This window comes from Lygodium microphyllum, chromosome 29, assembly GCF_053477565.2.
Source record: "Lygodium microphyllum isolate KBCC chromosome 29, Lygodium_microphyllum_v1.1.10, whole genome shotgun sequence".
Lineage (NCBI taxonomy): Eukaryota > Viridiplantae > Streptophyta > Polypodiopsida > Schizaeales > Lygodiaceae > Lygodium > Lygodium microphyllum.
In genome coordinates this window covers 9302304-9329052 of record NC_141163.1, presented here as the reverse complement: position 1 = coordinate 9329052, position 26749 = coordinate 9302304, and the positions used below count along the sequence as shown (strand labels likewise).

The 26749-nt window shown below is 44.8% G+C and overlaps 1 protein-coding gene across 1 annotated transcript in view; it reads left to right on the top strand.

Annotated features, from left to right (window-relative positions):
* The first annotated feature begins 2809 nt into the window (after positions 1-2809).
* The window catches only part of LOC148010359 (uncharacterized), a 51450-nt gene continuing 27510 nt past the window's right edge, over positions 2810-26749 (top strand). Inside the window, exon 1 of the mRNA XM_087671062.1 lies at positions 2810-3918. Within this exon, the coding sequence (XP_087527188.1) occupies positions 2914-3918 (1005 nt within the window). The 5' untranslated portion in view covers positions 2810-2913. The remainder of the gene's footprint in view (positions 3919-26749) is intronic.

The following is a 26749-nucleotide window of genomic DNA, read 5'->3' as shown; positions in this document are numbered from 1 at the left end:
CCCTCTCTTTCTCTCCCTCTCTCTCCTTCTCCCTCTCCTTCTCTTTCTTTTCCTCTCCTAAATAAACAAAAGAGAACGATTTAAACCTTCAACAAGTAAAAGAAAGAGAGAGGGAGACTCACCAATGAGATATGGCGAGCGTGGGCGGCTTCTCTTTGCAACGAGGGCTCCTCCTCTCCTTTGCGAACAACGACGGTGGCGGCGGCGGCGGCGGCGGCAGCAAGTCTCTTCCTCCTCTTCTCTCACAAAGCCTTGGCTCTCTCCCTCGCTCTCTCCCTCGCTCTCGCTCTCAAAAGGCGAAGAAAACAAAATGAAAACGGCGCTCTGGTTTCGGCCGCGCTTTTTTTCCCTGCGGCGTCGCTATTTGCGTCGCTATATGCGTCGCTATTTGCGTCGCATTTGCGACGCAAATAGCGACGCCAATAGCGACGCATATAGCGACGCAAATAGCGACGCCAATAGCGACGCCAATAGCGACGCATTTGCGACGCAAATAGCGACGCCAATAGCGACGCCGATAAACGCCGTCGCTAATCGGCGTCGCTATTGCCCCAGTCCCTTGTAGTGGATGTTAGCTAGGTTAGACTAGAAATGCTATAAAGAACATACCTAGCTTTGCAAGATGGTTCACCAAACCATGAATTGATAAGCCAGTTAACTATTTTGCAACATATTGTATAAGTGGTTGTAGTTATTTGCAAATTGATGATATGTATCGCCATTATATTTGCTTGCCAACTCTACCTTGAACCGCTTGAAGGCTTTGGGGCTAAGCTAAATGATATCAGGCTAAATCAACATTTTATAAGGTGAATCCAGGTAGCTTCAGGGAGCAACTTCAAAAGCACTAGTAGAGGGATAATCACGTGCTCTAAATGCATATTCAATTAGCAGTTGGCATATTGAAATGTCAGTATTGACATGAAAATGAAAATTTTAAGTGGCAAATACAAAACAAAACAATTGTAGCAAGTTAAAAACTTTTGGCATGTCCAAGAAATCAAACGTATTCCAAATGAGGATGTATGGAATATGGAATGTTTCAAAATCATCCCATGATTGACTTAGGTTGGAAGAGAGGGAAAGCCTCATAAGGAATTAAACCATGTAATGCAACATTTGCATATGGACAAGGGAGCATTACCTTGGACTTGGAAACATCAAAATGAAAACATCCCAATCCACTTGCCAGTCCTTCCGATTTTTGACCTTTGTTGATTACTCAATTATTAGCTCCAAGAAGCAACTTTGCATTGACATTCTTGAAATCTCGCCAATCTGTCAATTGAAAGATACAACAAGAGAAATGAAAGATGCGTGACAACCATCATTCTATGAACTACAAAATTACTTCTAACATAAGCTTTTCAAGTTGCATGGGATAGAAGGTCTACATGCTTTTAAGCTTATAGGGGAAAGAAGGAAAGACATATACTTCTAACATAACCTTTCAACCCGCATGACAATGAGTTTCCAATCAGTTAAGTCGACATTATGACAAAAAACTAACAATCTTGAAATCTAAAAAAATCCTCACCTTCGTTTGCGAGATTCAAAATATAAGGATGTAGGTCCTCTTTCCCAAAAGCTTCCACCCCTCGATTTAGCTTCAAATCATGTGTGTCCACTTTGATAATCTCAACAATAGATCGCACAGTGCCATGGAGCAACATGGAAACAACATTGCATTACCCAAAAGTTTTATATTCAATTCAATTTTCTACTCAAATGTTTATATCTTGGAGAAACTTTCTTCTACGAATGCTTCCAAATGAAACCGAGGAGAAGCATTGCATCAAATTGTGAGTATCAGGAAAGAGAAGGAAGGGGGAAAGCACTCTTCCCTTGGGTGAAGATTTGGCGATTAATCAAGGTAGTTGCAAGGGGAGGTGACTCGACGAGTGCAAATGCAAGCAACAAGGGACAAGATCTAGATGAGGGAGCAAAAATGGATACAAGCAAGAGAGCAATAAAGAAAGAGAGAGAGGTTTAAACACACGAGGCCACCCACGCGGAGAAAGGCCTTGGCAAAGAACAATAAAAACACATAACAGTTTGTGTTGAACTTTCACTAGTCTCCTTTGATGAAGTCATGCATCCATCAATTAATGATTTCCTTTTAAGATCTCTCTCAAGGACAAGGCATGGAGTAGCATGGATACAACATGCTTCTGTTGTGGTTGTCTTCATAGTCAGAATGCTCATAGAATGCATTAGATTATAGATATTGACATCTTCAAGGTTACGTGACTTGTTCTGCTTCTCTTTCCTCCAAACTTCTCATGGAGGCATGGTGGTACAATGAAATATTCTAATCGTGCAAAGAAACCCTTAGGCATTGGACAAAGAAGCTAGCAACTAGACGAAACCAATGCAAAGCACGACGAGTTTGACTTGGAGGAAAGAGCACAACAGAGAAGCATACATTTTTCCAGGCAAGGTTGGATGGTTGCAAGGTGCCCCCACACTCCTACATGCAAGGCCATGATAGGACGATCACCATGGTGACTCCATGTGGCAGTTCTTGGCTGTCTTCAACTGCTCGCTTTCCACACACTAGTTTTTATTTTTTCTCCCAAAAAACCATTTGCCAAGTGCGAGTGAAGCCCCTATCAAATGTGCATGGCATGGACACTAAGAGGATGCCTCCCATACACCCACACGATGTCCGGTTGGCATACAGCCATGGATGGTTATACTAGGTGACCATAATTATACTCGTACAGCTACCCTGTCTGCTAATCTGTCATCCAACCGGTGATTATGAATCATAGAACTCGAAGTTTCGTTCCGACCCCGGAGTCTCGACTTTTCCAGAGCTCTATTACGAAATTCAAAAGATAGTTCTACCCAAAACCCCGAGCCCGCACGGCCCGTCCGGTTCTCTCTCTCTCTTTCTCACACATCAACGTCATGGACGACTCAGTAGCAGAGGGTCTTCACGCTGCACGTTTGCTTTTCACCTCCGCATTCCATCAGCTCCTGACGGACAATCTGTTGGAAGAGGAAGCCCAGGCTCTCGTCGCTGCAGCTTCCTTGTCTGCTTCCTTCCTTCTGAAGCTTGCTCAAAAGTTTTCCGATCATGATCAGGAAGCTCATAGGCGGACCTCGCATGCCGAAGCCAGCAGCTCGCCATCATGCCTTTATCGCGCAGCAGGAAACGGAAGGAAAACTTCTCTCACGTGCAGAGACACGGCATCTGTCAATGGCAGAGAAATTGCTTACATCGAAGCAGAAATCCTGGAAATTGCACCTTTAATGGAGACGAAAGGGAGCTTTGAAAGTCTTGATGAAGAGTTGAGAGGATGCATTGTTTCCCTAGAAGACAAAGTGGAGAAGATCGATATTATGGAGAGACAGCACGAAGGAGAGGCTTTAAGTTCTTGCAGGGATTGCTGTGAAGCGTTATGCGAGGCAGCATTTAAGAAGGGGTTTGGTGCTCGAGTTGCCAGTCATTTAAGCAGGGCTGCTCCTCAGCAATGCGCGTCCTGGCTATATTGCTTAAAACATTTGACTATCGCTTTCCGTTTTGCCACTTGCCACAACACAAATTGGATGCTTGCTTCGGACAAGCACCGGCTTCATGAAAATATTTCTATTGATGAGATAAATCACGTAGATGAGAAGCATCTTGGCGAGGAAAGGGAACTTGAACTTGCAGTGCCTACAAAAGAAAACAGCAAGAAAATGTCGCGTGTGCCAATGACCTCTTTAAGGTGGATCTGGTCAGGGCTGAAGGGTCCTGGAGGTCTTCTTTCTAAGAATTGGCGCACTCGTAAAGCTGCCATTGAATTAGCTGACATTTTGACTAACAATGCTTATTTGGAGTCATTTGAGGACACAAAAGTGGCTGAAATTTTCACAGAGCTGCTAGATCAGCTTGCAATAACCGTAGCTCTTTCAGATTCACACTGGCTGGTACTGTTCTTCATCCTCTCCTCATGCTTATCCTCTCTCTCCCTAGTCGTGCATGTGTGTGGGCGCATGTGTGTGTTGTTTTGATGGTCAGAAACTCTCTTATGAAAGGTTGGTTGCTTTTAACTACTTAATTTGTTTGTTACTTAGTTGGTTGTACTTGAAAGGACTTTCATGTTTTTAATTCTTGAAAGGACTTTCGTGTTTTTTATTCTATTGAACTAGAACCGAGGAAAAAGTCAACCTACCTTTGGAGGTGAGAGTCAAAGTGATGAAACATTTGCATCACAACTTTAGAATGTTGACTTGTAGATTGGATTCACTCTTTGAAGATTTAGGTTATACCATGGCGAGGATTCAAATGCCAACCAGACTTCAAAATAAAATATATTGGCTATCACTTTTGTTAAATAAAACTAAAACTCTTGATCACTTACCTTACCGTAAGTTAGAAGTAAAGGCATAGAGCCAAAAGTCACGACAGCTTGTATCTCCGAATAGCGTCTTCAATAGCTGAACTTTCCATGAGTGAAGTAAGCATTGATTATATGGGGACTGCCCAATTTAGGCTGTTAGCAGTCATGATTGTCATGCCTTGTCATCTCTTGTGTGTGATCCTCAGTTTGAGTCAAACGAGGACTTTAGGGGCTCTGACTTGTCTAACACTTTATTTGATGAAGGAGGTAGCTCATTCTAGAGCACTTAGTTTATTGCCTTTTAGTGCATTTTCTCCTTCAGTCAAGGTTTTGTGTGCATTTCCCGGGCAGTTTTTGCATACAACAGTTTGTCTCCACCCTTTTTTGGGATTTTTTTGGAGATTTTTAGGCATTTTACTAGCATTAAATGTTGGCCAAACCAGCATTAAATGCTGATGGGCTGTAATTTGGCCCCAGATTTCAAGTCAGCCAGATTTAAGGTGCACACTTCTACTCTATCATCTTTCTCTATCTCCAGTGTTGCCATCACCATCAACCTGATCTGGTGCCCTCATTGATGCTATGGGCTGTGTCCAGGGCTTGATAAGTCCTTCTTTTGTATTCAACATTCTTTCCTTGTTCAGTGCAGATTTCTTTATTCTTTTCTTGCAGTCTCTCTTAGTTCCTTTGTCTTTGTCTTTGTGTTTCTTTTTTTGTTGTACACTCTTACATAGTATCATCCCGAGAGAGAGAGAGAGAGAGAGAGAGAGAGAGAGAGAGAGAGAGAGAGAGAGAGAGCTGATTTCTCGTGGAGGAGACTACTGCAATTGCTAGGCGGCCTTGCCACATCAACGTTTTGTCGATTTGTGCATGCGATAGTATTTCTCCCCTAGATGGATCCTCTACATAGACTTCCTTGTGAGCCTGTAGTCGTTTCCTCTTGTTTCGGGGCTGTATACCACCAAAATGCAGATTTCATGTGGGTGTCTTGTAGGATTTTAAAGATATCTTACAATCAGATTCGCGGCTTTGATGATACAAATGAGGAGCCTTCTCCATACTCCTTTGCATAGCGGTGAGATTATCGCGCAGATTGTGAAGCATGGTCACCTAGCTCGTTTGTTTTGGCACACTCTCCTTCCCATTCTCTCCATGTCTCATAGAAGGCCCATGCTATTGGCATCCTTATGCCATCAATGGCACTCTCTATACACGTGCTCGTACTCCCTTTACCCAAAGAGGATTGGCTTGATGGTTCAAACTACTTGCTTTGGTCGTGTAAGGTGGAGTGCATCCTTGATACCTTCGATCTTTGGGAGTTTGTTACCCCCTCTATTTCTCATCTAATGGAGGATCCCATTGTTGGATCATTGATGGATCATGTGGCCTTATCAGATCGGCTCAACTCTAGAGCCTGGTTTTTCCTCTATGAGTTTATAGGATTTTGTCCTAGTGTATGTTCGTGGGTTGCAATAAGTAGTGGAAGTGTCGACAAAGCTTGCTTCTTTGTACCATCAGAGACATTTGTCCAATGGTTTACTCTTGAGAAGAAATTATGGATGCTTGCTATTGATGATTCTTCTTCCATGAAGGATTATATTAACAGATTGGAGGATATAAGGGATGAGCTTGCATCTCTTGGCAGGATCATATCAAGGACGTGTGAGAAGCTTCTATGGGAGGAACTTGCTCCGCTTGTTTTGGAGTGTGACGAGCATGACAAAGAATTTGCCAATGGATCAACCTCCACCAAAGCTTTTATTGTAGGTTTGAGATAGGGAAAGAAGAAGAAAGGGAAGTCCAAGGCTAAAGGATAGGAGAGTTCTTCAAGCTTTTACTCCGGTTCAGAGAAGCCTAAATGCCCATATTGCTGGAAGGGGACACATCCAGAAGGGAAATGTTGGAAGAAGTACCCTCACCTTTGTCCGGGAATGAAGGATGGAGCTAAAACCTCCAAGCCTTCTACCTCTACTCCAACGGTTTACCATGAGTTGGTGTTCCTTCATATTGTTGAGTTGGAGGAGTATTCTTCTGTGGTTGTCTCGTCTTCTGAGAGGTCTTGGCTGGTTGATAGTGGAGCTTCTAGTCATATGACTCCTTAAGGTGATTTGTTTTAAGATCTATGCCCTTTTGAGGGTTCTGTCACTATTGGTGACATTGTATCAGTGCCTATTAGTGGTATTGGCATTTTGCCTTTGTTTCCTGACTACGCTTTGACTCCCCTTAATAGGCCCTTTATGTTGCAAACTTGGGCTTTCCCCTCCTCTCAATTTATGGCCTTACTAAGCTTGGTACTTGGGTTATTATCTTCACCAAGCAGGCTCTTTGTATTAAGGATTCTTCTATAGGGGTTGTTATTGTGACAAGTCGGTAGGAGAATGAGCTTTATAGGCTTCATTTCCCTTATCTTATGCAGGGTCCTCCAAGGTAGTTGTCTATTGCTACACCCGCTCCCACTTGTGCACCATCTATTTTGTGGGTTCCTTCCCATCCCCCACCCTCTCCTCTGGTGGTTTCCTTGTATCCCTCGTCCCTTTTAGAGGGGGACGATCTCGGTGATGCGATTGTGGATTCCCTAGCCCCTAGTGTTTTAAAGGGGTTTCCCAAGATCATGAGGAGCTTCTTCATTGGCAATCTACATCGATGGACTTTATTGACATTGGCATTCCGCTTGCCACTCTAGGATCCATTTTTTTCTTAATGGTCTGTCACATCAAAGATTTGAGAGAGGATGTTAGCAGTCATGATTGTTATGCCTTGTCATCTCTTGCTTGTGAGCCGCAGTTTGAGTCAGACAAGGACTTTAGGAGCTTTGACTTGTCTATCACTTGTTTTGACAGAGGAGATAGCTCATTCTAGAGCATTCAATTTATTGCATTTTAGTGTATTGTCTCCTTTAGTCGAGATTTTGTGTGCATTTTCCGGGCATTTTTTGCATATACCAGTGTGTATCACTTATTAGACATTGTCTACCCTTTTTGGGAATTTTTTGGCATTTTTTGGGCATTTTTTTGACATAAAATGTTGGTTGGCCATATTTTGGTCCTAAATTCTAGGTCGGCCAGATTTGGGGGTATTTGGCTATTTGTGGCCTTTCCCACTCAGTTGGCAGATCATTCATTCATTCATCTTTCTCCTTCCTTGGCAGGTGCACACTTTGACTCCGGCATCTTCCTCTGTCTTCGGTGCTGCCATTATCATTAGCTTGATTTGGTGCCCTCATTGATGCTATGGGTTGTGTGCAAGGACTGATCAGTCCTTTTGCATTCAGCATTCTTTCCTTTTCGAGTGTATATTTCTTTCGTCTTTTCTTACAATCTGTCTATTTCTGTCTTTGTGTTCATGTTCCTTCTTGTGTTGTGCACTCTCACAGAGGCAACTAGTGTAGTTGTGGGGCATTGGGTCTGTAAAGAAACACCCTAACGCAAAAACACAAACTAAAGCATATGACAAAGCATAAACTCAGAAGAACACAGTTAGGGTTAGGGTAACTCAGAGACAATGAACACAGAGAATATGAATGAATGACTGAATACTAAATATACAATGCTCATGCAGCAAACAAACTGTGTAAGAAAGAAAATTGTATCTTGAACTCTCATGTCTCGAGGACTTGCGAGAGTACACGACGGAAAAAGAAACATGAGCACACAGAGAGAAAGAAAGAAAGAAAGAAAGAAAGAAAGATCTATTAACGTCTCTAAAAGGCCAGAGTGGCCTATGAGACCATAACCAATACAACTGGTATCATCATCTCTCTCCAGATAAGAAGAGATAAAATTTATGTGTAAGTTTACATGGTATATTGGAATGAGATGTATGGAAATTGAAAAAAGTGAAAAATTTGGAAAAAAGACCTAAGTTTAAAAAGATCAAGAGTGTAGGGTATCTCCTCTCAGTCTATGGAATCCACCAAGACTCTGCAAGCTACCTCCGACTGAGTCATTGTGCCAATCTGCCTCTGTGCCGAGCTAGCATGAAGGAAGAAATACTGCATTGACTGAAGAGGAATTTTGAATAGTGGACCGTCTCCAATCCACATCACCTTCCCAATCAGAGTCACTCCCATACATGATCCCGTAGGACTGAGTTCCCTGTAAGTACCGAAGAACACACAAGGCTACTCTCCAATGATCCTATGTAGGAGTCTTCATAAAAGAAGATAGCAAAGCCACCACAAAGAGATGTCCAACAGAGTATGAATAAGCCAGATCAGAGAACCAACAAGGCACCTGTAACGGGTAGCATTAATAAGGGGATCTCTTGCTGCCACAAGCTTGGGCTTAGGGTCCATGGGGCAAGAAAGAGGCCAACACTTGGCCAAATTAGAATCTTGGAGATGTACCTGTGCTAGGAAATAAAAATGCCCTATGCCATTTGATAGATCTCCAATTCAAGGAAGAAGTGAAGGACCTGAGATTCATCATGTCAAACTCTTGGCTTAAAATCTTCGGAGTTCGATCAACCTTCTATGTGGAGCTTCCAGTGATGATAAGATCATCCACATACAAAATAATCAAAACACAGATGTCACCCGCAACCTTGTGGTAAAGATTAGGGTCATGTACCGATTGATGGAAGCCACTCAGTAAGAATAATCGATCAATCCTTTGCCTTGGGAGCTTGCTTTAGGCCATAAAGGGCCTCTTGCAACCTATAGACATGGTCCTCCTTCCCCTACACAAGAAAACTTGGAGGTTGGAAACATAAATCTTCTCCTCTAGGACGCCATTCAAGAAGGCAGACTTGACGTCCATTTGGTAAACAGGCCAATGATGATGGGCAACAATAGCCAAGATAGCCCGAATAGTAGACATCTAAGCGGTAGGTGCAAAATTCTTAAAATAGTCCAATCCTATGTGTTGTGCAAAACCCTTGGCAACAAGCCTTTGTCCAAGGAACCATTTGCAAGATATTTGGTCTTAAAGACCCACTTCACACCAATCACCTTCTACTTCTGAGGGCGCGGAACCAACTCCCAAGTCCGATTTCGCTCAATAGTATTGAGCTCAGTTGCATAGCTTGCCTCCAAACATCCTGTGCAAGAGCCTCATCAGCTGTAGTAGGCTCTCTATCTTGAAGAATATGTGACATAAGAGCATAATCTAGTGGATTTGCGTGGACTTGGAAGGGTTAGCAAGAAAGCGAGAAACACCAAAATCTTGCATAAGCCATCTATATCACAAAGGAATGTGGAGAGGCTTATCCTACTGCGTGAGAGACAAGGAAGTCTCCGGTACCTGCAATACACTTGTCGAAGGGACTCTCCCTCCTGAAGTGGAGGGGCATCCTCTAGATTTGAAGAAGGCTCCCTTCCTGATGGTGAAGGTCCGGTGAGGAGGCTAAAGGATGGAAGTACTTGGTGAAGAAGTAGTATTTGTCAAGGGTGGAAGGAAAGCAGGGGTAGATGGAGGAGCAGGTGGAGGGGGAGGAGCCGATGACGAGGGAGGGGTGGCAATAGGGAACTTGGAAGGAAGAAGAGGAATTGAGGGTGGGGGAGGGTTAGTTGATGACAAGGTATCACTTGCACAAGGACCATCAACTGGATTGTCGGAGGCTAGAGCCTCATCATCTAAGATCATATCTTGGCTCACCTCAATCTTCCATGTGGATGGGTCGTAGAGCTAATAGCCCTTCGTGGTCATGCTGTAGCCCACGAAGACAAGCTTCTGTGACTACAAGTCAAGCTTCGTCTGCCTTTTCTTCTTGTCTACATGGACATATGCCTCGCACTTGAAGATGCGAAAATGGGAATAGAAGGCTTCTTCCTTGAGAAAGCCTCATAGGGGGTCATGCCCATCAAAGTAAAAGTTGGAGATCGGTTACGGATGTGAATCGTTATAGTGACCGCCTCACCCCAAAGGGAATGCGGTAGGTCCCTATACTCTAACATGGATTCTAGTATGGTCTGATTTGCTTGCTCTACCACATGATTCTCAGATGGTGTGTTTGGATGGGAGTACTCCACTGAATCTCATGATCCCTGCAAAACTCGAAAAAGAGAGTAGAAGTAAACTTGCCGCCGTGATTTGCTCATATGCCTTGGACCTTGGAAGTTGTTTGTGTCTCCACAAACACCTTCCACTTTGCAGAAGCAGGAGTATGCATTGCTCTTTTACTCTAGAAAATAAGGCCACACATAACAGCTGGTCATCAACAATCAACATTAGCTACTTGGCCTTCCCAAGGGAGGCCGTGCCCAGAGGGCCGCAAAGGTTGGTGTGAACCAACTCAAGCAGTGAAGAAGCCCTCCATGTGGCAACTTGGGGATGTGGTTGCTGACGTAGCTTGCCCCTTAAGTAGCTAGGGCAAAGGATGTGAATAGGAGGGAAATGAGGAAGTCTCTCCATCATCTTCCTTGGAGAATCCCGTCGAATCGCATTCATGTTCGGATGACCATAATGAGCATGCCAAAGCACCGCAAGCTCGTGGGAAGACCTTGTGGCTAAGGCGGTGAGCGTGTAAAGCTCACCCTCCTATGTACCGATCCAAAGAGCCGCTCCTGTAGACTCATCCTCTATAGTCACTGCACCTTTGCTGAAGACCACGTGGGTACCTAGCTGGGTAAGACCATAAACAGATAAGAGGTTGAAGCCCAGCTCTTGAACATAAAGAACGTTAGCAGAAGAAGACTGTGTGGCTGGTAATAGGGGAACGGTCCCCACTCCATGAACTTGAATCGTAAAGTTCATATCCTCCTTGGCAAGTATATCCACAAAGACAGACTCTGTTGTAGTGGGGGTTGCCTTCGAATCCTTCGAATCCTTCGAATCCTTCTCCTTTGGCTTCAAATGGGGGTACTTCTGCTGATACTTCTCCTCGAGATGAGTGCCCTTCCCGCAATGTGGGCACTTGGGCTTTCTCTCCTTTGAATCCTTCTTGTCCTCTTGTTGTCCTTGGATTTCTCCTTCTCCTTCTTCTTCTTCCCGCCTCTTGTACGTGTAGTAAATGCCTTGGTGGAGCTAGAACCACTTGATGCCACCTCTCTGAGTCGCTCGTCATGCTCCAAGATAAGCTTTGAAAGCTCATCCCATAAAAGTCTCTCATGGGTCCTCGAGGTGATAAGGATGGTGTAGAAGACATTGAAACAAGGAGAGGGTAGTTGAGTCAAAAGAGTCATAGCCATATCCTCAAAAGAGATCTTCCATCCAAGAGAGGTAAGCTCACCTTGCATATTCTTCATTTTTGTGATGTGCTCCTTTATAGAAGGAGAGTCATCAAGATTAAGCATTCGCAGCTTCTTCTCAAGGGAGATCTTGTGGGCAAATGTCTTGTGTTGATACAAAGATGCAAGCTTGCTCCACACTTCCGTTGCAGTCTTCAACGTGCGAACATGCACAAGAAGAGAGTTCTGCAGGCTTATAAGGAGAAAAGTTTTGGCTTGAGAATTGAGCCGATCCCATAGCGCAGCACGGTCCATAGAGAGCCCATTAGTTGGATCCTCTTGGGGATGGGGAATAGGTGAAGAAAGGAGCTCCCAAAGATCAAAGGTGTTGAGTATACACTGCACCTTGCAGGACCACAAGGAATAGTTGGAACCATCTAGTTTGTCGTCTTTGGGTATCCAGTTTGAATAGAGGGTATCAAGGAAGGCATCTTCACTTCAAATGGGGCCTGGTGTAATAGATGAGCAGAAGAAGGACAGGTTTGAGGAGACTCCTCTTGTCATTGGTAATCATGAAACTCCTGATAATCACGTCTTTGCTGAGACGAGTGGTGTGAGATAAGCTCCTTGTTTGAGTCATCAAAGCCTTGAAATTGGTAAGATATCTTCCAAATCTGCAATCACCCAAAAAGTTGCAACACAAGATAGGTAATGGAATGTGCCACCTGCACACAAGGACTGTCGCTTGAGGAAGAGAGAGGAAAAGCTGATGCATGGGGAAGAGAAGCTGCCGCCACCCAACCAGATGATGTCGCCTCCTCTTGGATGATGTTGCTTTCTCCTATATGGCTGTTGCTGTGAGAGTGCGCAACGGAAGAACACGAACACAGAGGAGGAGAGAGAGAGAGAGCAGAAAATGAAGGAAGAAAATCTGCACTGACTGAAATGAATGCTGAATACACAACTGTGGACTGATCAGCCCGTGCACGCAGCCCGAAGCGTCAGTGAGGGCACCAGATCAGGCTGATGATGACGGCAGCACCGAGGACGGAGGAAGATGACGGAGTTGGAGTGTGCACCTGCCAAAGGAGGGACGATGATAATACAACTGACTGCCAAGTGGGAAATGGCTATAAATAGCCAAAAAACCCAAAAACTGGCCGACCTGAAATTTGAGGCCATAAATATGTCCGACCAGCATTTAATGCTGGTAAAAATGCCAAGAATGCTCAGAAAAATCCCGGAAAGGGTGGACAATGTTCGGCAGGTGAGGCAGGCTGAAGAATGCAGAAACTGCCTCGGGAAATGCACATAAAATCCCAACTGGAGGAGAAAATGCACTGAAATGCAATAAACTGAGTGCTCTAGAATGAGCTATCTCCTCCGTCAAAACAAGTGATAGACAAGTCAGAGCTCCTAAAGTCCTCGTCTGACTCAGACTGAGGCTCACAGGCAGGAGATGACAAGGCATGACAAACATGACTGCTAACACCCCCTCTCAGATCCTGGATGTGGCAGAAGGCCAAGGGAGAAACGGATCCTGGGGTGGCAAGAGGAATGCCAAGGTCGATGAAGTCCGTCGATGTAGACTGCTGTTGAAAAAACTCCTCGCGATCCTGGGAAGCCCCCCCTAAAACAGTAGGGGCCAGGAAATCCACAGCCGCATCACCGAGATCGTCCCCCTCTGAAAGGGATGGGAGGTACGAGGGAACCACCGGAGGAGAGGGTGGAGGATGGGAAGGAACCTGTGGAATAGAAGGTGCACAAGCGGGAACGGGTGTAGCAATAGACTGCCTCGGAGGACCCTGCATCAAAGAAGGGGAATGGAGCCTGTAAAGCCCACTCTCTTGCCAACCTGTAGATAAGACAGCTCCTGTAAAAGAATCCTCAATAACAACGGTATGCTTGGTGAAGATCACTCGTGTGCCAAGCCTCGTAAGGCCATAAACTAAGAGGAGGGGAAGGCCCAAATCCGGAACATGTAGGGCCTGTGAAAAGGAGCTCGAAGGTCGGTCGGTAAACAAAGGCAATGTGCCAACACCACTAATAGGCACCGATAAAATGTCACCAACAGTGACTGAACCCTCTGATGGACGGAGATCCTGTAACAAATCACCTCGGGGAGTCATATGACTCGAAGCACCACTGTCCACTAACCAAGGCTGCGCAGAAGACACTGCAGCCATGGAAGAAGGATCCTCCTCCAAAGCATGGATATGAAGGAACACTGACTCATGGGTAACAGCTGGTGTAGAGGTAGAAGAAGGCTCCGATGTAGATCCACCCTTCGCTCCCGGACGAAGGTGAGGATACTTCTTCCAGCATTTCTCCTCGGGATGTGTCCCTTTCCCACAGTGTGGGCACTTCGGTCTCTCTGAATCTGAGTCAGAGCCTGAAGAATTGTCCTTCTTCGTAGCCTTTGATTTCGTCTTCTTCTTCTTCTGTCCTCCCGAACCTGCAACAAAGGCTCTAGTGGAGTGAGATCCACTAGCACTGACCTCTCTGAGTCGCTCGTCATGCTCCAAGACAAGCGGGGATAGCTCCTCCCATAGAAGCTTCTCACGGGTCCTCGATGTAAGAAGGCTGGTGTAGAAGACATCAAACCGAGGCGAAGGCAGCTGAGTCAAAAGAATCATAGCCATGTCTTCAGAAGATATCGTCCGACCGAGGGATGCAAGCTCATCCCTCATATCCTGTAATCTGTTGATGTGGTCCTTCATGGAAGGACTATCATCAATAGCGAGCATCCGCAACTTCTTTTCGAGAGATATCCAGTGGGCAAACGTCTTCTGTTTGATAGAGAGACGCGAGCTTTCTCCACACGTCTGCTGCAGTCTTCAACCTGTGAACATGAACAAGGACAGAATCCTGCAAACTCAGAAAGAGGAAAGATCTGGCTCTAGAATTAAGCCAATCCCATAAGGTTGCACGATCCATAGATGTCCCATTTGCAGGATCAACCTTAGGCCGGGGAATAGGAACAGAAACAAGCTCCCAAAGATCGAAGGAGTCCAAGATACACTCCACCTTGCAGGACCATAGAAAAAAGTTGGAGCCATCCAACCGGTCCTCTTTGGGCAGCTGAGGAAGTACGGGTACCTGTATAGGGGGTACCAAAGGCTGCATCTTCGGCCCACTGGAAGGGGATCGCTGAGATACATGAATAGAAGGGGGACGGGAAAGAGGAATCGACTCGGGACGACGGTCCTCGTGATAGAAATCACGCCTCCGTTCAGATGAGTGTCAAGACAAAAGCTCGTCATCTGAGTCATCAAAGCCCGTAAACTGATGAAAAGACATCTTCCAATCTGCAAAACACCAAACACCAAAGAAAACTGTGCCAAAGCCGAAGTAGGACCAACAGTATGGTCACCAACCACCAAAATGCAGGCTGTGATAGCCTACAAACACCTGGATCTGCAAAACGCAAAGGTAGCTAATGAAGATCACCAGAACAGAAACCGCCAACACCAAAACGCAGCCTGGGAGTGGGTTGCCAGCAGGAGATGAGCCGCCAAGAGTGGAAACGACCACCAGATCAGGAAAACGCAGCCTGATGATGTGTTGCCCAGTTGAAGGAGCGGCCGCCTGATGGTAAACACAAGCAAGAGGGATCGTTTGATGACGTGGCAGCCTCGGGAGTAGTCGTCTGCAGCAAACGCAAGAAGAATGGCCACCTGGAGGGGCCACCTGGGCAGTTGGAGATGAGGCGACAGCAGCAGAAGAGGGGTGAGGTATCTCTCCACAAGGTTAGGTCCTCCGTGCTCTCAGTCAGGCGATGATACCATGTGAGAGTGCGCAACGGAAGAAGAACACGAACACAGAGGAGGAGAGAGAGAGAGCAGAAAATGAAGGAAGAAAATCTGCACTGACTGAAATGAATGCTGAATACATAACTGTGGACTGATCAGCCCCTGCACGCAGCCCAAAGCGTCAGTGAGGGCACCAGATCAGGCTGATGATGACGGCAGCACCGAAGACGGAGGAAGATGACGGAGTCGGAGTGTGCACCTGCCAAAGAAGGAGGGAAGATGATAATACAACTGACTGCCAAGTGGGAAATGGCTATAAATAGCCAAAAAACCCAAAAACTGGCCGACCTGAAATTTGAGGTCATAAATATGTCCGACCAGCATTTAATGCTGGTAAAAATGCCAGGAATGCTCAGAAAAATCCCGGAAAGGGTGGACAATGTCCGGCAGGTGAGGCAGGCTGAAGAATGTAGAAACTGCCCCGGGAAATGCACATAAAATCCCGACTGGAGGAGAAAATGCACTGAAATGCAATAAATTGAGTGCTCTAGAATGAGCTACCTCCTCCGTCAAAACAAGTGATAGACAAGTCAGAGCTCCTAAAGTCCTCGTCTGACTTAGACTGAGGCTCACAGGCAGGAGATGACAAGGCATGACAAACATGACTGCTAACAGTTGCCTCCTCTTGGATGGTTGCGTTTGCAGCAAAATGCAAATTTTACCACCAAAAAGTTGACGCAATTAAACATAAGAGATGAAAGCTGAGTTTGATGATTGGGCTCCTCCTTTGCAAAAGATCTCACCTTCGTGCTCTTAGTTAGGCTTTGATACCATGTGAGTGCACAATGGAAGAAGAAACATGAGCGTGCGTGCACACACACACACACACACACACACACAGACACACACACACACACACACACACACACACACACACAGAATATAGATGATGAAGGAAGAAATACTGCACTGGTTGAAGAAGAATGCTGAATACAATGATGAGGACTGATCAGTCCCTACATGTAGCCCGGAGCATCAGTGAGGCACCAGATCAGGCTGAGATGATGAAGGTAGCACTAATGACGGAGAGTGTTGGAGAGGATTGTGCTGAGGATAACCTGCAAAAGTGAGAGAGTGATCAATGAGGTGGCTATAAATAGCCAACACTCTTCAATCCTGGCCGATTGCTGTAGGAGGCCCCAAATCTGGCAGACTACAGCAAATGCATAAAAATGATTGCATTAAATACAGTCCGACTGCTGAAAAAAATTGGGGAAAATGATGACAAAAATAACTAGTAGTTGTGGAGCAGTTTGGCATTGACTAGAGGTGGAAACCTCTTGATGACAGATTGGGGAAATGCACAAGAAATGTGCCTAAAATGGGAGAAATGCACACTAAACTGCCAGAGCTCCCATGTGCAAAGGTGGTGAATGGAAGAGAGTGTTGTATTCTTGATGGATCCCTAAACACAGCAAAGGTAGCCTTTGAGTGTCGAACGCTAGCAAATGCAACCAAGGAGACTAGATCTAATACAGATAGGTAATAGCTCTCAAATTGCAAACACAGCCTCTAGGAGCAGGGCGACAGGTAGGAGAGCACCAGGGAGTAATAAACGTAGGGAACATAGTCAAACATAGCCAGTTGGTGAAAAAATGTAGCCTTTTGGAGAAGTTGTTTGCTTGATAGGGGTGACATGTGAGCAATAAACACAGAGTAGGTGCCGCGAGGCTGCAAAAGCAAGTGTTGAAAGTTGGGTGAGAACTCATGTAGGTAATCACCGCGAAGACAAGGTTGGAAACAGGTGCCTAATGCATGTGGACAGCAACCAACATCTCTAATTGAGATGTCCTTTGTGTACGGGGTGTGAGTAGTGAAGGTAGAGGGCTTGAAACTTGCAAAAACAAGATTAAGGCTGAATGGAGTCTAGCTCGCCTATTTATAGAAAGATTTGAGACCTTGTATTGTGCACCATTTTAAAACTCGCTCAAACTATGCACCATTTCAGGGATTTAATTAATTAAGTATTTTTGGGGTTGTTCAAGTGGCTAATTCAGGATGTTATCGCTTATGTTAGCTCAACACCCCCTCTTAGGCTCAAAAATCGAGTAAGAAAGGAAGCCCAACCAAAATTTGAAGTGTTTTTGTTTTTATGTGTTTTAATCCCAAGGTGTCCCACCCCAAGGCAGCTAAGGCATTGGACAAAGGGTGCACGGTGTCTGCCTAGTGGTCCACCAAGACTACAGAGGTGATGGTTATCTTACCAAGGGAGTCTAAGTGGTCATTCCAGCGAGGCCAATGCATTGGATAAAGGGTACACGTTGACTATCCAATGGCCTACCAAGTCTTGCAAAGGCGGAAGGAATCACCTTTTTTTTTTTGGGTTTGATAATCATTGTTTCAAAAAGGGAAGGTGGCAATTGATTAAGTAACGAATGGGAGATAAGTAGCGAGTCTCGAAGGAACCACAATGAACTCTTTTTTTTTTTTGGTTTGATAATCATTGTTTCAAAAAGGGGAGGTGGCAGTCGATTGAGTAATGAATGGGAGACAAGTAGCGAGTCCCGAAGGCTTGCATAAAATAAATAGGCTATCCCTACCACTATTGGATGTCGATGACGAAGGAATAGACTAATGGAATGTATAGCAAATATGGGGAGTATGTGGAGAGACAAAAAAGATATATGGCAAGCAAGCTAATAAGGCTAAGTAAGCAAGGGAGAGTGCCTTGGAGATTGCTATGTGCACTGTTGTGAATATGGTGGATCCAAAGTCGACCACTCAGAAAGACCAAAAAGGGATAAATGTGCACAGATGCATGTTTACAGAACACAATGCCAATGCATTGGAGTTATGCAAGAGGCAATGTAGGTGTGATCATGCTCATGCAAAATGCTATACAACTGTGCCACTTGAACATTGCCCTCACAGGGGAATTATTCACTTGCCCAAATGTCCTTTTACAATCATGTCATTTTGACATTGCAAATGAAGATACAATGTTAAAAGGAATAAATACAATTGTTGTATCAAAATCTCTAAGTATCATTATTGTCAATATCAAGAGAAAAAAGCCGACGCTTCTCAAATTGGAAGGGAAAGCTAGAGGGAAGTATTCTCTTTACATCAATCTAAAGAAGTAGAGGAGGGTGTATCTGAGTTGGTTCTAGGGAAAATGTATTGCAACACCGACCGATTGACCGACTTGGTCAATATGTTTGCAAAGTTGTCGGAAGAAGGCACAAAATCTAAGTGGATGGTGCCTAGCGCAACTTGCTCTTTGGTGAAGTGGAAGTGGAATCCCCACATGCCGCGTCCATGGTGCAATGATCGGATTGCTTGCAAGGGCAATGGCACTTTGGCTGTCGCAATAGACAATGTTGGGAGAGTCCCATGGAAAGTGTAAAGTTGCTAGTAAGCTTCTTAAGTAGATGGCCTTTGTGGTACCATCGAAAAGAGCTCGATACTTGGCCATTGCTGTCGAAGTTGCCACCGTTTCTTACTAATGATTGGTCCAAGAGATGTGTGTTGTGCCCAAGTCAAAGAGAGCCATCGTAGGAACGTTGGGTGTTAGGATCTCTGGCCCAATTAGAGTCAGTGTACCCTTGTAAACATAAAATAGGTCCATAAGTTAGGCCATAAGAGTAAGTACACCGTAATTATCTCAAAACATGCAAATAGGCACTCCAATGTGACATCCGAGGTGAAGTGAAATAATGACTGAGTTCGCTAAATCAAACCTAGTGTGAACCAATCAAAGAAGCTTTTTGACAACAACAAACCTATAGGTGTGCTCGTTGAAGGGTTGACCTAGGGTATCCTTAGAAAGATGGATAGTCGAGGCATATGGCCATAGATTGTGTTTGATCCGTACAATACCGTTCCACTAACTAAAGAGTGTACTTCTGTTGGGAAACAAAAATACTACCCTTAGATCGAACTACCTCCATTCCCAAAAAATAAGACAATAAAGCAAGGTTTGTCATCTTAAAAGGAGAGCAAAGTTGGGCCTTTATCTTTGCTATGGTAGTAGAATTAGAGCGGGTGATAAATAAATCATCTACATATAGTAGGACATAGCTGATCCCCTCTGAAGTAGTATGGATGTATAAGTTTGGGTCATAAGGGGTAGAATGGTATCCATGAGTCCTAAGGATCTGAAAGCAAGCCCATGGTGCTTGTTTCATCCCATAGAGAGCTTTCCGCAATCGAAAGATTTTATCTTTCTCGTTAGTAGATGAAAATTAGGGAGGTTGCTCCACATAGACTTCCTTCTTCAAAGAATCGTTTAGAAAGGCACTTTTAACATCCATCTGATAAATCGGTCAACTGCGATGAGCGACTAGCTCAACCAATAGACGAAATGAAGTCAACCACATTGTAGGAGCAAAGGTTTTTTTATAGTCAATACCTTGCTTTTGTTGAAACTCTTACACCTCGAGGCGAGCCTTGTATTTGTCCAAAGTCCCATAAGCTTTTAGCTTAGTCCTAAAAATCCACTTTGTCCCGATGAATTTCTTGTGGCTTAGATGATCCACCAAGGTCCAAGTCTCATTTTGGTCAATACTCTCAAGCTCATTTTTCGTAGTCTCTCGCCATTGGGGGTGCTGAAGAGCCTCTTGTCAACTATTTAGCATAGAATGCGTTATATAATTAATTGTAAACAATGATGCAAATGAAGCTTGTGGTGCATGTTTGATAGATCTTCTAGGGCCCTTTGGATTGGAATTTGGTGGAAGGGTCCTCGAATCTGGCATGGTCTACTGGTACTAAGATAATGAGTTTCCCGGAGGGGGCTTGGGAGGTGAAGAATCTGTGGGTGGGTTAGGAGTAGGCAGTATATCTGGTTTTGAAGACACTATCTCAATAGGAACAATGTGAGGAGAGAGCACATCTTTGAAATAGGACATTTCCAATATATTGCAGAATTTGGTATAGAAGGCTGCACAATGTTCCTCTCATCAAACACTACATCTCTCCTAATGATCACCTTGTTTGTTCAAGAATCAACTAGATGATAGGCTTCTGTTTTGGAGGAATATCCTACAAGAATCAAGAGATCAACTTGGGGAGTGAGCTTGCCGGTTTGTTGTCAGGGGCGTGTATGCAAGCATGACTCCCAAAGACTCTAAAGTGCAAAACTACAAGCCGAGAGTCAAACAATGTCTCATCTGGAGTCCTCTGAGGGATAGTCACAATCGGGCACGCGTTGAGGATGTACACCAAAGTGTTAACAGCCTCAGCCCAAAGGCGCTCATGGAGCTCTATTGTGAACAACATAGATTGTGTTAAGTTCATGATGGTTCGGTTCCTATGCTCTACAATTCCATTATGTGAGGTGAAGCTGGTAGAGGTGAGGTGGCGTGAAATACCATACTCTTGTAGAAACTTAGAAAACTCGTGGGGGGTGAACTCGCCCCCACTGTCACTCCTCATGCATTCTACACAACAACCAGTTTGGTTATGTACCACTAGCACCCAAGCAGAAAAATATGTGAAAGCATTGGACCTATGCTTTAGAAAATACATCCACATGTAACGAGAATGATCATCCGTAGTAAAAAAGAAGTACAATCTGCTGTTCAAGGTGATGGTGGATGTTGGACTACAAAAATCAATATGAATCAATCTAAGAGGCGCCTTAGCTCTATGTGTAGACTCTTGAGGGAATGGGGTATGGTGCTATTTTTCGAGTTGACAAGCTTTACAAACATCTTGTGATAGCTTCAAGCAGGGAAGGCCATCAACCATTTGATGATGCGACAGCTCATGAAGAGAGTTATATCCAAGATGTCCTAAGTGATAATGGCAAAGACGTTTAGTGCTCATAGGCTCCCATGTAGTGGCTAGTGCTTGGAAGCAGTGGAATTTAGGGCCGTCGGCTCTATTGGCTTTGAAAAGAAATTGTGTCATGTGGTATAGGCCACTAGGCTATGCCTCATCGCGAGCAATCACTAAACTAGTTAGAGAGTCAAGGACCTTGACTGTGGTCACTGTGAAGAAGACTGCTTGGCTCAACCAGCAAGGCTGCTAAATGGATAATAAGTTCACCCCAAGTTGGGGGACATAGTATAAATTATCTAGCATAGCACGATCTGGGCCCTAGTTAGTGGAAAAACGGACGTGTCCATGAGCTTGAACCTTGATTGAGTTGTTGTTCCCAACTTAGACGTACCCAGTTGTAGGGGCTCAGGAAATGAAAATGTCCGCGATGGGGATTATATGATGAGTAGCTCCATTGTCCACAATCCAACCATAGAGAAATTGAATGAATGATTGAATACTGAATATACAATGCTCATGTAGCCAAAACTGTGCATGAATAAAAACTGTACCCCGAACTTTGGAGTCTTGAGGACTAAGGTAGATGTGTTGAGTGGGAGAGTGTGTCGTACTCTTGAAGGATCCTGAAATGCAGCAAAGGCAGCCTCTAAGAGTCGAACACCAGCAAATCTAGCCGAGGCTAGATTTGATGTATATAGGTAGTAGATGAGAAAGAAAACTGCAAATGCAGCCTCTTGGAGCAAGGTGACAAGCAGAGAGAACTAGGGAGTGATAAACATAGGAAACAAAGTCAAAGGCTGCCAACTGGTACAAAATGCAGCCTTTTGGGGAACAATATGATGCCACGAGGCTGAAAACTGCAAGTGCTGAAAGGTGGGGGACAGCTGGCGACAGCTCTTGTAGGTGATCACTGCAAAGACAAGGTTGGAAACATGCGCCTAATGCAGGTGGACAGCAATAGGAAACTCTGATTGAGATGTCCTCTGTTAGCGGGGTGTGGGCAGCGAAGCTAGAGGGCTTGAAACTTGCAAAAACGAGATTAAGACTGAATGGAGGGTAGCCAACCTATTTATAGAAAGTTTCGGGACCTCATACCACACATTGTTTTAAAACTCTCTCAAACCGTGTACCATTTTAGGGATTGAATCAATTAAGCATTTTTGGGGCTGTTTAAGTGGCTACTTCAGCTTGCAATGCTTATGTTAGCTCAACATGGCCTTTCCATGTCCGATATCAAGGTAGTAAAGTGTAAGACTCATAATCTTGATGCTCAACTCAATAGAAGATGAGAGAATCCAAGAAACAAGAAAGAGATCCTCAATCTTAATTATAGATGGTAAAATAGAGTTTTGTACAAGTATTGGCTCCAAGAACTCAAGCATGAATTGACACCTCAAATCCATGAAATTGCTTAATTGTCCAATGTGCGGCAGCTCTTCATTCTGTCTTGATTTGCCTTGAAGAGTCATCACCTTGATCAAGCCATGAATACTTTGTCTTGCCTTGATCTCGTGTTTCATTTGGCATATGTGTAGGTTGCTCTTCTCAACTTGCCATGAACAAAAGGAGCAGATGATGTGGTTGCTGATTTGTACTAGGATGATCGCCATGATGCCTTTGCAGTTTGCCTCTCATTGCTTTTATCCGTGATATGAAAATATTCAGTCCACTCCCAATAAGCAATCTGACACTTCGTGTTTATTCGTTTAGTTACTGAATTTGCCCAACTTGTTAAAGTGCCATGTGAGCGACATTATTTTTGATATTTTACTTAGGAAAGGTCATTCCCAGCCAAGCATAACATAATGTTGGCTTGCTGTCCATCATCTTGCATACCATGATTTGCCATCACCTTTGCCTTCTATGAGCGTATCCTACCATGTTATACATGTACGCCCTTTCCATCCTCTCTCTAGTGTATTAGCACGTGTATGTGGGTAATGCCCAAGCGTTGAGCTAACATAAGCATTACTCGTTGAATTAGCCACTTAAATAGCTCCAAAAATGCTTAGTTAATGAAAACCCTAAAATGGTGCACAGTTCGAGAGAGTTTTAAAACGATGTGTGGTATAAGGCCTTGGAACTTTCTATAAATAGGTTTCAAGCCCAATCTCGTTTTTGTAGGTTTCAGGCTCTCTAGCTTTGCTGCCCATTGCGAAGAAATACCCTAAATGCAAAAAAGCATGAAACCAATCATACAACAAAGCATAGATTGATAAACTCAGAACACAGTTAGGGCAACTTAGAGACAGTGAACACCATGAATAATAAAGTGAATGAAAAATGAATATATAATGCTCATGCAGCAAACACATTATGTAGTGAATACTGAATCTCGAACTCTCGTATGTCTGGGATCAAGGTAGAGGTTATGAATTGTAGAGTATGTCATACTCTAAATAGATCTTGAATCGCAATAAAGGCAGCCTCCTAGTGTTGAACACCGGCAAACGCAGCCAAGGAAGGCTGGATTTGATGCATACGGTAGTGTAGGAGAGAGAAAGACAAAAAACGCTGGTACTTGAGGAGAGGGAATATTTGCACAATAGCTGTTAGATACAAATGCAGTAGATAGAGGTAAGAGAATGTTAGGGTGGCAGCAAGAAATTGCAAACGCAACCTTTAGAGGAGAGAGAAGATGATGGCGACAGCTGCCAACCGGTGGCGATAGCATCCAATTATAGGTGATAGCACCTAGCTATAGGTGGCAACTGGTGGAACTTGGCGACAATTGCAAATGCGAGGAAGGTTGGAATCAAGTTCCAGATGGTAGCAAGTGGTTGATGGAAGCTTTGATTGCAACGTCCTCCACGAACATGTCAGAGTGTAGCGATGTGGAAGCGTAGGACCAAGATTGAGAGAGAGTGAACACAGAGAGGAGAGAGAGAGAGAGGAGAGATAGTGAAACACAAAAAATCTGTAGTGTAGAATGCTGTATAGGAATGCAAAAATATACACGGGTGCAGAGAAAATATCTGCGTATGTTTCTGCCTTGAGGACCTCGATCTCCGTCAGCTCGCATGCTGTCAGTCATAGCAGATTGTCTCTGTCAAATCCAAGATGACCAAGTGCTGGATTGATTTGGTATAAATAGCAGAAAATAACACGAAGAAATGGCCAGAATCAGGTAGGGTGCATTTAATGCAGCCGACTACACAAAAAATCTGTCCGACTGCTGTTGTGCCACGTGGCAACTATGCGAGTGTGCTGACGTGGCTCCTGCGCATGCTGACATGGCTTCTCTGCGTTGGCCGTATTGCTTGCTGTCCAAGGAATGACTCTCTAACACCCCCTCTCAGATATTGGATAGGTCAGAAGATTGAGGGATCTGGCATGTCTTCGAAGAAGAGCCTGGGAAAGCACCTTCGTGAACAAGTTTGCAAGATTATCCTCCGTCTTGCAGTACTCCACATCAAGGGTACCATCCAGAAGCTTTTCCCGAATGAAGTGATACTGGATCTCAATGAGCTTCTTGCGGGCATGGAATACAGGATTCTGTACCAAGGCAATGTAACTCTCATTGTCGCACCGCAAAAGAGTAGGGCGAGTCTGGGGGCAGCCAAGCCCCTCCAACAATCTCGGAAGCCACACAACCTCACATGTGGTGGAAGATGCAGCCCAATACACCGCCTCAGTAGAAGAAAGGGCTACCATGGGTTGCTTCTTACTACTCCAAGAGATAACTCCTGTACCCAAGGTAAAACAATAGCCTGTAGTAGACCGCCGGTGGTCCACATCTCTAGCCCAATTTGAGTCGCTCCAAGCTGCAAGAACAAGATTTGAAGTATTTGTACCTGCTGGATAAGAAATCCCTAAGTCAGAGGTCCCCCTCAAATACCAAAGAATTCTCAGGGCAGCCTGCCAATGCACTTGTTTGGGTTCACTCATGAACCCCACCAAAAGACCCACAACAAAACAAAGATCAACACAAGTGTTGAGTAGCCAAATCAAGAATCCAATCAACTGACGGTAGCGGGAAGCATCCGTCAAGGGAGAATCTGAGTGTGAAGTGGCCTTCCAGTTCGGATCCATAGGAGTAGAAATGGTCCGGCAAGTCTCCATCTCAAAAGTCACCAAGAGCTCTTGAATGTATCTTTGCTTAGAGATGAAAATCCCCCCTCTGAGACTGATAAATCTTGTGATCCAAGAAGAAATGAAGAAGCCCCAAATCCGTCATCTCGAACGTTTGATGTAAAGCTGTCTTGGTCACTTGGACCTTCTGTGCATGATCCCTTGAATGGCCAACCAAGGCAAGAACAGCTCAAATAGTGGCCATACGAGCAGTGGGGCAAAAGTATCATGGAAGTCAATGCGGGGGCGCTAAGCAAAACCTTTAGCAACAAGGCGAGCCTTGTACTTGTCCAAAGAACCATCGCTAAAGTACTTGGTCTTGAAAACCCACTTGATGCCATTCACCTTGTTGTGAGAGGGACGAGACACAAGGTTCCAAGTGCCATTCCTCTCAATAGCCTCCAACTTAGCTTCCATAGCCTTTTGCCAATGGTTAGAATGCAAAGCATCCTTCACAGAAGTGGTCTCTTGATCCTGCATAACACGGGTCATCAAACAATAGTTAGAGTAAACAAGCTCTGTAGAATGTGCGTGATTCCTCCGTGACCTCCGTGGTCCATCCTGCGGTTCCCACTCCTCAGGATCCCCTCGATCCATGAATCTCGGAGTGTGTCATGGGCCCAATGAGGAGGAGGCCGGACCTCTCCCTACCTCTCCCCGTCTCTCTCCATCTACTGAAGACTCAGGTACATCCACCGGCAGAAGCTCCACTGGGGTGGCCAGTGGAAGGGAAGACTCTGAATCAGAAGAAGAATCTTCATCAAGGGGCTCTGGCTCCAAAGGAAGTGTCTTAGGAGCCCAACTCTCCCCTGGATCTCCAAGGATGGGGTGCTCCTCACCCCCCTCTGTGGTCGGAACTTCCACGAAACGCACATCTCGGCTTGTGTAGACATCCCGCTTGATGGGATCAAACAGATGATAACCTTGGGACTAGGAGTTGCAGCTAACAAAAACCTGTCGTCGAGAAGCTGCCTCGAACTTGTCCCGTTGCGTCTTCGGGATGTGCACATAGGCGTCACACCCAAAGATCTTGAAATAAGAGATATCAAGCTTAGTCCCAAAGTAAGCCTCGAAAGGTGTCATCTTGTCAACGGCCGAAGTGGGGGATTGATTGAGGACGTGTACTGTGGTAGCCACTGCCTCGGCCCATAAAAACTGAGGTGTTTGTTGGTGAGCCATCTTGGTGTGCACCATCTCGATCACACTTCGGTTCTTCCGCTCCAAAATGCCATTCTCTTGAGGAGTGTGGGTATTAGCAAACTCCTGGTGAATGCCTCTATCTACAAAAAATGAGCAAACCCATTAGATACAAATTCACCACCCTTGTCTGAGCGGAAGGTCTTCAATCGCTGGCCAGATCGGTTCTCCTCAAAGAGAAGCCAATCCTTAAACTGGGAGAAAGCCTCCCACTTCAATGCCAAGAAATAGGCCCATTTTATCCTGCTGTAGTTATCTACGATCAACATGAAGTACAAGCTCCCCTTTAGGGACTCAGTCCTCATTGGGCCACTAAGATCCATAGATACAAGCTCCATAGGTGAAGTAGACCGTCGTGGAGCTTTGTTGGGAATCGCATCCCGATGCAGTTTCCCAGGAATGTAGGAGACACAGGGATGTTGGCTCACCACTATGTCCGGCAAACCTCGGACAAACGATCCTGGTGACGGCTTCCGAAGGTCAGAACCTTCCTTGATCCACGATCAAGA